This window comes from Crinia signifera, chromosome 4 (assembly GCF_055691185.1).
Source record: "Crinia signifera chromosome 4, ASM5569118v1, whole genome shotgun sequence".
Taxonomy (NCBI): Eukaryota; Metazoa; Chordata; class Amphibia; order Anura; family Myobatrachidae; genus Crinia; species Crinia signifera.
The window spans coordinates 332,202,299-332,214,577 of NC_139220.1; the positions used below are offsets into that span (position 1 = coordinate 332,202,299).

A 12,279-nucleotide genomic window follows, 5' to 3' on the forward strand; every position below is an offset into this window, starting at 1 on the left:
TTTGATCTTACTGCTTGCACTGTTATAAGTGGCAATGTACGCCAGTTTTCTAGTCAAAGGTCTCTGAGGGCCTTCATCCTATCTTCTATTCTTCCCTTTAAGGAGTTGTTCTCTTTCGCAGTTTTGCGATTCCATGTATGCTTTCTCTCTTAGGTCTGGAGGATAGTCTCTTTGTAAAAAGGCGGAAGTCATTTTTTTGGATTGGAACATGACATTTTGAGTGTTGGAGCATTTCCTTCTCAGACATGTAAACTGACCTTTAGGTATTGCTCATTTCCAGGGGAGGTAGTGCTCACTTTGAAAGTGTAAATAGGCATTTATCCCTACTTCTTTGTTATGGTTCTTTGTGGCTATCTGATTTCCCACGATCTCCAATGAGATACCCAAAAATTAAATATTGGTGGGGTGAAAGTAATGGGTGAACTTGAAATTATTATCATTGTGATTTTAAATAGTCTACAAAAGATTGTTCTGAAAGTGCATCCCCATCCCAAATAATAAAAAGGTCATCGGTGTACCGCCCATAGAAAACTAGGCTTGCGCCAAACTCTCTCCCCCAAATCAGTTGGTCCTCAAATTGCCCCATATATAAATTAGCGTAGCTTGGTGCAAACCTGGTTCCCATTGCGGTATCCATGACTTGTAAATAGTGCTTGTCCAAAAAAAGAAAATAATTGTGTTGTAAAATAAAAAGAATAGCATCCCGAAGAAGGTGTTGGTGTTCCACGCTCAGGTCATTATCCTTACCTAGCCTTTCGGCTATAGCTTGGACTCCTAAGTGATGTGGAATATTGGAGAATAAGCTTTGGACGTCCAAGGTTAGAAAATGTAAGAGCTTTTCCAGGTTTGTTAATGGAAAAAATGCTCAGTGCTACAGTCCCACTATGGAATGGAGCAACTAGAAGGACTGTTTAACACACAAGGAGGCTGGATGTATGTGGACACATCTGTACACAAATGTAACATCATGGTCAGTGTCTGTAATATTTGCTATTGTGTATAAATATACGTCTTATACAATATAAGAAGCGTTATCCTGGTAACCATTATGCTTTTACATATTAACTTTCTTACAGGACATATAAGGAGCAGGATTCAAATGAAGACGACGTGGAAAGGGAAATTGTTCTCCGCTCAAGCCAACTAAATACATCATATCTCCTTACACCTCAGGAGGAGGAACAAACACTATTTTATTTTCTGGATAGAAGAAACCTTCAGCAACTAATTTGTTCTCACCTCATATATGATGAGTCTCACAGGAGAGAAACCACATGTGTGTTCTGAGTGTGACAAAGGCTTTACATGTAAATCACGGCTTCTCATACATCAGAGGAGTCACACAGGAGAGAAACCACATGTGTGCTCTGAGTGTGGCAAAGGCTTTACATGTAAATCACAGCTTTTCAGACATCAGAGGAGTCACACAGGAGAGAATCCACATGTGTGTTCTGAGTGTGACAAAGGCTTTATATATAAATCACAGCTTCTCATACATCAGAGGAGTCACACAGGAGAGAAGCCATATAAATGTTCTGAATGCAGAAAATGTTTTTCCAAGAAGTCAAAGCTTGTCCTACATCAGAGGAGTCACACAGGAGAGAAGCCATATAAATGTTCTGAATGCAGCAAATGTTTTTACCAAAAGTCACATCTTGTCCTACATCAGAGGAGTCACACAGGAGAGAAGCCACATAAATGTTCTGAATGCAACAAATGTTTTTCCCGGAAGTCACAGCTTGTCCTACATCAGATGATTCACACAGGAGAGAGGCCATATAAATGTTCTGAATGCAGCAAATGTTTTTCTCATAAGGCAGATCTTGTAATACATCAGAGGAGTCACACAGGAGAGAAGCCATATACATGTTCTGAATGCAGCAAATGTTTTACTCAGAAGTCACAGCTTGTCCTACATCAGCGGATTCACACAGGAGATAAACCATATAAATGTTCTGAATGCAGCAAATGTTTTTCTCAGAAGGCAGATCTTGTAAAACATCAGAGGAGTCACACAGGAGAGAAGCCATATAAATGTTCTGAATGCAGCAAATGGTTTTCTCTGAAGTCAGATCTTGTCCGACATCAGAGGAGTCACACAGGAGAGAAGCCATATAAATGTTCTGAATGCAGCAAATGTTTTACTCAGAAGTCAAATCTTGTCCTACATCAGAGGAGTCACACAGGAGAGAAGCCATATAAATGTTCTGAATGCAGCAAATGTTTTACTCAGAAGTCACATCTTGTCACACATCAGAGGAGTCACACAGGAGAGAAGCCATATAAATGTTCTGAATGCAGCAAATGTTTTTCCCTGAAGTCACTTCTTGTCCGACATCAGAGGAGTCACACAGGAGAGAAGCCATAAAAATGTTCTGAATGCAGGAAATGTTTTTCCCTGAAGTCACTTCTTGTCCTACATCAGAGGAGTCACACAGGAGAGAAACCATATAAATGTTCTGAATGCAGCAAATGTTTTTCCCAGAAGTCCGATCTTGTCCTACATCAGAGGAGTCACACAGGAGAGAAGCCATATAAATGCTCCGAATGCAACAAATGTTTTACCCAAGAGTCACATCTTGTCCAACATCAGAGGAGTGTGTTGGCAGTATTGATAAACAGATGGACAGACAGCACTATATGGGGTATATACAGACAGCGCCATATAGAGCAGATTGGAGGTGGTATACACAGACATATGTATGCATAGAATACCATAAGGGGGTTTTGACGGATGGATACAGTAGGTGACTAGGACAGACAGAGCACCATATGGGGGAATAGCTTGCCAGGAGAGGGCATACAGACATTCTCTGTTCTCTGCCTCCCTTCCTGTGCATGTACACTGCTGGGCTCTGCCTCCCTCCCTGTGTACATACACTGCTGGGCTCTGCCTCCCTCCCTGTGCACGTACACTGCTGGGCTCTGCCTCCCTCCCTGTGTACATACACTGCTGGGCTCTGCCCCTCTCCCTATAAATACACTGCTGTGCTTTGCCTCCCACCCTGTGTACATACACTACTGGGCTATGCCTCCCTCCCTGTGCGTACACTGCTAGGCTCTACCTCCATCCCTGTGTACATACACTGCTGAGCTCTGCCTCCCTCTTTCCCTGTGTAAGTAAGCTGCTGTGCTCTGCCTCCCTCCCTGTGTATGTACACTGCTGTGCTCTGCTTTCTTCCTGTACATACACTGCTGGGCTCTGCCTCTCTCCCTGTGTAAATACACTGCTGGGCTTTGCCTCCCCCTCTGTACGTACACTGCTGGGCTCTGCCTCCCTCCCTGTGTACATACACTGCTGGGCTCTGCCCCTCTCCCTATAAATACACTGCTGTGCTTTGCCTCCCACCCTGTGTACATACACTACTGGGCTATGCCTCCCTCCCTGTGCGTACACTGCTAGGCTCTACCTCCATCCCTGTGTACATACACTGCTGAGCTCTGCCTCCCTCTTTCCCTGTGTAAGTAAGCTGCTGTGCTCTGCCTCCCTCCCTGTGTATGTACACTGCTGTGCTCTGCTTTCTTCCTGTACATACACTGCTGGGCTCTGCCTCTCTCCCTGTGTAAATACACTGCTGGGCTTTGCCTCCCCCTCTGTACATACACTGCTGGTCTCTGACTCCCTCACTGTGTTAATACACTGCTGGGCTCCGCCTCCCTCCCTGTGTTTGTGCGCTGCTGTGCTCTGCCTCCCTCCCTGTGTATGTACACTGCTGTGCTCTGCTTTCTTCCTGTACATACACTGCTGGGCTCTGCCTCTCTCCCTGTGTAAATACACTGCTGGGCTTTGCCTCCCCCTCTGTACATACACTGCTGGTCTCTGACTCCCTCACTGTGTTAATACACTGCTGGGCTCCGCCTCCCTCCCTGTGTATGTGCACTGCTGGGCTCTGCCTCCCTCCCTGTGTTTGTGCGCTGCTGAGCTCTGCCTCCCTCCCTATGTACATACTCTGCTGGGCTCTTCCTCCCTCCCTCCCTCCCTCCCTCCCTCCCTTTGTACGTGCACTGCTGGGCTCTGCCTCCCTCCCTGTGCATGTACACCTCTGAGCTCTGCATCCCTGTGTACATACACTGCTGGACTCTGCCTCCCTCCCTGTGTACATACACTGCTGGGCTCTGCCGTTCTCCCTGTGTACATGCACTGCTGTGCTCTACCTCCCTACCTGTGTATGTTCACTGCTGGGCTCTGCCTCCCTCCCTATATACGTGCACCGCTGGGCTCCATCTCCGTCCCTGTGTATGTGCATTGCTGGGCTCCTGCTCCCTGTACATACACTTCTGGGCCCTGCTTCCCTTCCTCTCTGTGTTTGTGCAATTCTTGGATCTGCCTCCCTCTCTCCCTGTGTACCTACACTGCTGGGCTCTGCCTCACTCCCTCTACATACACTGCTGGTCTCTGCCTCCCTCCCTGTGTCCGTGCTCTGCTGGGCTTTCCCTCCCTCCCTCTCTTTGTACATGCACTGCTGGGCTATGCCTGCATCCCTGTGTACATACACTGCTGGGATCTGCCTCCCTCCCTGTGTTCATACACTGCTGGGCTCTGCCTCCCTCCCTATGTATGTGCACTACTGGGTTCTGCCTCCCTCCCTGTGTATGCACAATGCTGGTTTCTGCCTCCCTCCCTGTGCATACACTGCTGAGCTCTGCCTCCCTCCCTGTGTATGCACAATGCTGGTTTCTGCCTCCCTCCCTGTACATACAATGCTGGGCCCTGCCTCCCTCCCTCCCTCAGTACTTGCACTTGCTTCCCTCCCTGTGTACGCGCTCTGATAGGCTCTGCCTCCCTTCCTCTCTGTATATATGCACTGCTGGGCTCTGCCTCCCTCCCTCTCTGTGTATATGTGTATATGCGCTGCTGGGCTCTGCCACTCTCCCTTTGTATGTACACTACTGGGCTCTACCTCTCTCCCTCCCTGTGTATGTGCACTGCTGGGCTCTGCCACCCTCGCTGTGTACATGCTTGGCTCTGCCTCCATCCCTCTCTGTGTATGTGCACTGATGGGCTCTTCCTTCCTCCCTCCCTTTGAATGTGCACTGCTGGGTTCTGCTTCCCTCCCCATGTAGGTGCACTGCTGGGCTCTCCCCCTCCCTGTGTATGTGCACTGCTGGGCTCTGCCTCCCTCCCTCTCTGTGTAGGTGCACTGCTGGGCTCTGCCTTCTACCTCCATGTGTACGTACACTGCTGTGCTCTGGTTCCCTCCCTGTGTATGTACACTGCTGGGCTCTTCCTCCCTCCCTGTGTATATGTACTGTCACAAATTACCCCTGTTGGGTCTGTGTGAATGCAGCCTGACTCCTGTGTCCTCAAGGTGCAATGCAGCTGTTGTATAATTAGACCAATAGCTCTGGACCTTGTTTCTCAGGCTGATCATCTGTAGTAAGTCCCCTCGTTAATGGAGCTTAGGTATTCTGATTGGGAGTGTTCCCTTTATCTCCCATGCTGCCTTTCACCCAGAGGCCTGTGATTGGTACAGTCTATCTGAATCTGTTCTCTGGTCATCAGCCATATTCCTCAGCCCTCCTGACCCTTCCTTGGTCCAGTGTTCCTAGTGCTTTCTGTTCTGCAGAGGATTAAGTGCTGGTTTTTCCATCTACAGTATTTCTGCTGATCCCTGTTAGAGTGTATATGTATGGAGTGATATGGGGTTTGCCATCCAGCCCCACACGGGTTATATTGTGTATTATTAACATCTTCATGCATTGTTGCATTTATGCCAATAGCAAGGACATACTGTCTTCTGTGTTTTTGTAGTCAGTGTGGTAGTGAGGAATTACTTATTTGGTTGCATTGTTGCATTCCTGGGAGTTCAGTGGGGGATTGCTCCCATATTCTTCCACTTAACTCCCTGGTGTTCCTGACTTAAGTAGGGGTTACTTATAATTGTACGTTGGTCTGCTGAAGGATCGCTTCCAGTGGAGTAAAGCCGTGCCACATTTTGCTTTGTTTCCCATTTCAGTGGGTTTTAGTTAGTTTCCCTCTTGTCCGCTCTGGAGGTGTTGTGCATCTTCTTTCCTTTCAAACTCCTGGTGGCACTGGGGTTGTGGTGAACCTAATTTAACCCTTTTATAGTTGAAGTCTTAGCTCTGCAGGTGCCTATAAGCTCTGGAGGTATTAATAGAGTTAGGGTTGGGATTGTGGCCTGTCCATCCCGGTAACCTTTTGTCTGAAATCCCAGCAGAGTCCTAACCAGTACACTGCTGGGCTCTGCCTCCCTCCCTCCCTGTGTACATGCTCTGCAGGGCTCTGCCTCCCTCTCTCTCTGTGTATGTGCACTCCTGTTCTCTGCCACCCTCCCTGTACATACACTGCTTGGCTATGACTCCCTCCTTATGTACATGCACTGCTGGGCTCTGCCTCCCTCCCTGTGTATGTACACTGCTGGGCTCTGCCTCCCTCCCTGTGTATGTACACTGCTGGGCTCTGCCTCCATCCCTCTCTGTGTACACTGCTGGTAACTTCCTCCCACCCTCTTTTTGTATGTGCACTTCTGGGCTCTGCCTCCTTCCATGTGTATATGCACTGCTGGGCTCCACCTTCCTCGCTGTGTGCATACACTGCTGGGCTCTGCCTCCCTCCCTCCCTGTGTACATGCTCTGCAGGGCTCTGCCTCCCTCTCTCTCTGTGTATGTGCACTCCTGTTCTCTGCCACCCTCCCTGTACATACACTGCTTGGCTATGACTCCCTCCTTGTGTACATGCACTCCTGGGCTCTGCCTCCCTCCCTGTGTACATGCACTGCTGGGCTTTGCCTCCCTCCCTGTGTGCGTGCCCTGCTTGGCTCCGCCTCTCTCCCTGTACATACACTGCCGGGCCCTGCGGCCCTCCCTTTGTATGTGCACTGCTGGGCTCTGCCTCCCTCTCTCCCTGTGTACGTACACTGCTGGGCTCTTCCTCCCTCCCGTTGTACATGCTCTTTTGGGCTCGGCCTCCCTCTATCTGTGTATGTGTACTGCTTGGCTCTGCCTCCCTCAATCTGTGTATGTGTACTGCTTGGCTCTGCCTCCCTCTATCTGTGTATGTGTACTGCTTGGCTCTGCCTCCCTCTATCTGTGTATGTGTACTGCTTGGCTCTGCCTCCCTCTATCTGTGTATGTGTACTGCTTGGCTCTGCCTCCCTCAATCTGTGTATGTGTACTGCTTGGCTCTGCCTCCCTCTATCTGTGTATGTGTACTGCTTGGCTCTGCCTCCCTCTATCTGTCTGTGTATGTGTACTGCTTGGCTCTGCCTCCCTCTATCTGTCTGTGTATGTGTACTGCTTGGCTCTGCCTCCCTCTATCTGTGTATGTGTACTGCTTGGCTCTGCCTCCCTCTATCTGTGTATGTGTACTTCTTGGCTCTGCCTCCCTCTATCTGTGTATGTGTACTGCTTGGCTCTGCCTCCCTCTATCTGTGTATGTGTACTGCTTGGCTCTGCCTCCCTCTCTCCCTGTGTATGTTAACAAGTATTTATTTTTACAGAGTGGAATTACCTTTGGAGATCCTTCCAAGCAGCCAGGCTCCATAGTAATCTCTATAGTTACACCACTGATTATAGGAACCCTGTATGCGGCCTTGTACCTACAGGTCCCCTCTGGTATCTCTCCTTTCCCTCATGCCTCCATATTGCTGCCTTACCTCATGCACTCTGAATACTATGTACTACCTGTATCACATAGTAACCAATCAGTATTACATGTATTAGTTGATGACACTAGACTGCTAAGAGTGGATTTCTAGTTGCTATGGGTTACAGTAAATCCTTGCTTTTCACATGATATTATCCAGGTCTGATGGAGAGCACATTGTGTAATAGGACAATACTAACATCCTCCATAATAAATAGCAGCACAGTAACAGTATACACGTTACTATGACACAGTATATAGTGATATAACCTGCATGTAGACTGAAGGACGATGTTCTAACTAGAGATGTGCGGGCTCGGATTCCCCAGATCCGACCCTGCACAAACAGTAGCAATCTGAGCCCGGGTCCGAGCACCGCTCTGAGCTTCCCGTCTGACTCGGATCCAGGCACGTGGGCAAAATGTCATTGCCCGATGCTGGATTCTCGCGAGATCCGGACCGCTATGTAAATAGCAAGTGCCCGGCGCCATTTGTCACTCGTGAGTTAGGAGGGTTAGGGATAGGAGTGTGCTTAGTACTGTGCAGAGCTTTGTTAGGTTAGGTAGGTTAGGGACTGGAGCTGTGTTTTTATTTTTGCTCCTGGGGCAAAAGCCAGTGCCTACTAATGTCACTGTCTGCTCTGCTCTCTGCTGTTGTGTGCTCTGCACTGCCAGTGAGTGGCTGCCAGCCCAGTCAGTATTACCTCTACCTGGCCACTTCAATCAGACGTGTATATGACTGTGCAGTGTACACTGTTGTTAAACTTATTAACCACTTGTATACCAGTCTGCTGGTGCATCTGCTGGTGTATTTTTTACCTCCCTGCTGGTGTATTTTTTTTACAGCCTTATATAACTAGTAAAGATATTCTCTGCTGGTGCATCTACTGTACTGAGTCTGACATATAAATAAATATTAATGAATTAACAGTGTACTGGTGCATCTACTAAATAAAATAATATCTCTGCTGATGCATATTAATTATACTGCCGTGTATATATAATATCTCTTTGGTGATGCCTAATTAATTTACTGCCATATATATAATATCTCTCTGGTGGGGTCTAATTAATTTACTGCCGTATATATAATATCTCTCTGGTGATGCATAATTAATTTGCTGCCGTATATATAATATCTCTCTGGTGGGGTCTAATTAATTTGCTGCCGTATATATAATATCTCTCTGGTGGGGTCTAATTAATTTGCTGCCGTATATATAATATCTCTCTGGTGGTGCATAATTAATTTACTGCCATATATATATAATATCTCTCTGGTGGTGCATAATTAATTTACTGCCATATATATAATATCTCCCTGGTGGTGCATAATTAATTTACTGCCATATATATAATATCTCTCTGGTGGTGCATAATTAATTTACTGCCATATATATAATATCTCCCTGGTGGTGCATAATTAATTTACTGCCGTATATATAATATCTCTCTGGTGGGGCATAATTAATTTACTGCCATATATATAATATCTCTCTGGTGGGGCATAATTAATTTACTGCCATATATATAATATCTCTCTGGTGGGGCATAATTAATTTACTGCCGTATATATAATATCTCTCTGGTGGTGCATAATTAATTTGCTGCCGTATATATAATATCTCTCTGGTGGTGCATAATTAATTTACTGCCATATATATAATATCTCTCTGGTGGGGTCTAATTAATTTACTGCCATATATATAATATCTCTCTGGTGGTGCATAATTAATTTACTGCCATATATATATATATAATATCTCTCTGGTGGGGCATAATTCATTTACTGCCATATTTATAATATATCTCTGGTGGGGTCTAATTAATTTGCTGCCGTATATATAATATCTCTCTGGTGGGGCATAATTAATTTACTGCCATATATATATAATATCTCTCTGGTGGGGCATAATTCATTTACTGCCATATATATAATATCTCTCTGTTGGGGTCTAATTAATTTACTGCCGTATATATAATATCTCTCTGGTGGTGCATAATTAATTTACTGCCATATATATAATATCTCTCTGTTGGGGCATAATTAATTTACTGCCGTATATATAATATCTCTCTGGTGGTGCATAATTAATTTACTGCCATATATATAATATCTCTCTGTTGGGGCATAATTAATTTACTGCCGTATATATATAATATCTCGCTGGTGGTGCATAATTAATTTACTGCCGTATATATAATATCACTCTGGTGGTGCATAATTAATTTACTGCCATATATATAATATCTCTCTGGTGGTGCATAGTTAATTTTCTGCCATATATATAATATCTCTCTGGTGGTGCATAATTAATTTACTGCCATATATATAATATCTCTCTGGTGGTGCATAATTAATTTACTGCCGTATATATATAATATCTCTCTGGTGGGGCATAATTAATTTACTGCCGTATATATAATATCTCTCTGGTGGTGCATAATTAATTTACTGCCGTATATATAATATCTCTCTGGTGGGGCATAATTAATTTACTGCCGTATATATATAATATGTCTCTGGTGGGGTCTATTTAATTTACTGCCGTATATATAATATCTCTCTGGTGGGGTCTAATTAATTTACTGCCATATATATATTATCTCTCTGGTGGGGCATAATTAATTTACTGCCATATATATAATATCTCTCTGGTGGTGCATAATTAATTTACTGCCGTATATATATAATATCTCTCTGGTGGGGCATAATTAATTTACTGCCGTATATATATAATATGTCTCTGGTGGGGTCTATTTAATTTACTGCCGTATATATAATATCTCTCTGGTGGGGTCTAATTAATTTACTGCCGTATATATAATATCTCTCTGGTGGTGCATAATAAATTACTGCCGTATATATAATATCTCCCTGGTGGGGCATAATTAATTTACTGCCATATATATAATATATCTCTGGTGGGGTCTATTTAATTTATTGCCATATATATAATATCTCTCTGGTGGGGTCTAATTAATTTACTGCCATGTATATAATATCTCTCTGGTGGTGCATAATTAATTTACTGCCATATATATAATAAATCTCTGGTGGGGTCTAATTAATTTACTGCCATATATATAATATCTCTCTGGTGGGGCATAATAATTTACTGCCGTATATATAATATCTATCTTTTGGTGCATCTACTGCCATATATACTTGCACTCCAGTGGTGCTGTCCTGTAGTGTAATATATTGCACAACTCCACAAAAATAATGACAGGACAATACTAACATCCTCCATAATAAATAGCAGCACAGTAACAGTATACACGTTACTATGACACAGTATATAGTGATATAACCTGCATGTAGACTGAAGGACGATGTTCTAACTAGAGATGTGCGGGCTCGGATTCCCCAGATCCGACCCTGCACAAACAGTAGCAATCTGAGCCCGGGTCCGAGCACCGCTCTGAGCTTCCCGTCTGACTCGGATCCAGGCACGTGGGCAAAATGTCATTGCCCGATGCTGGATTCTCGCGAGATCCGGACCGCTATGTAAATAGCAAGTGCCCGGCACCATTTGTCACTCGTGAGTTAGGAGGGTTAGGGATAGGAGTGGGCTTAGTACTGTGCAGAGCTTTGTTAGGTTAGGTAAGTTAGGGACTGGAGCTGTGTTTTTATTTTTGCTGCTGGGGCAAAAGCCAGTGCCTACTAATGTCACTGTCTGCTCTGCTCTCTGCTGTTGTGTGCTCTGCACTGCCAGTGGCTGGCTGCAAGCCCAGTCAGTATTACCTCTACCTGGCCACTTCAATCAGACGTGTATATGACTGTGCAGTGTACACTGTTGTTAAACTTATTAACCACTTGTATACCAGTCTGCTGGTGCATCTGCTGGTGTATTTTTTACTTCCCTGCTGGTGTATTTTTTTTACAGCCTTATATAACTAGTAAAGATATTCTCTGCTGGTGCATCTACTGTACTGAGTCTGACATATAAATAAATATTAATGAATTAACAGTGTACTGGTGCATCTACTAAATAAAATAATATCTCTGCTGATGCATATTAATTATACTGCCGTGTATATATAATATCTCTCTGGTGGGGCCTAATTAATTAGCTGTCATATATATAATATCTCCCTGGTGGGGTCTAATTAATTTGCTGCCGTATATATAATATCTCTCTGGTGGTGCATAATTAATTTACTGCCATATATATAATATCTCTCTAGTGGGGCATAATTAATTTACTGCCATATATATAATATCTCTCTGGTGGGGCATAATTAATTTACTGCCATATATATAATATCTCTCTGGTGGGGCATAATTAATTTACTGCCGTATATATAATATCTCTCTGGTGGTGCATAATTAATTTGCTGCCGTATATATAATATCTCTCTGGTGGTGCATAATTAATTTACTGCCATATATATAATATCTCTCTGGTGGGGTCTAATTAATTTACTGCCATATATATAATATCTCTCTGGTGGTGCATAATTAATTTACTGCCATATATATATATATAATATCTCTCTGGTGGGGCATAATTAATTTATTGCCATATTTATAATATATCTCTGGTGGGGTCTAATTAATTTGCTGCCGTATATATAATATCTCTCTGGTGGGGCATAATTAATTTACTGCCATATATATATAATATCTCTCTGGTGGGGCATAATTCATTTACTGCCATATATATAATA

The 12,279-nt window shown here is 44.3% G+C and overlaps 1 protein-coding gene across 1 annotated transcript in view; it reads left to right on the plus strand.

Annotated features, from left to right (window-relative positions):
- LOC146076001 (uncharacterized) overlaps positions 1-11,577 on the plus strand; it is a 32,715-nt gene extending 21,138 nt beyond the window's left edge. Inside the window, exon 3 of the mRNA XM_083185759.1 lies at positions 1,077-11,577. Coding sequence (XP_083041885.1) covers positions 1,247-2,368 — 1,122 coding nt within the window. The 5' untranslated portion in view covers positions 1,077-1,246 and the 3' untranslated portion in view covers positions 2,369-11,577. The remainder of the gene's footprint in view (positions 1-1,076) is intronic.
- Positions 11,578-12,279: the final 702 nt, after the last annotated feature.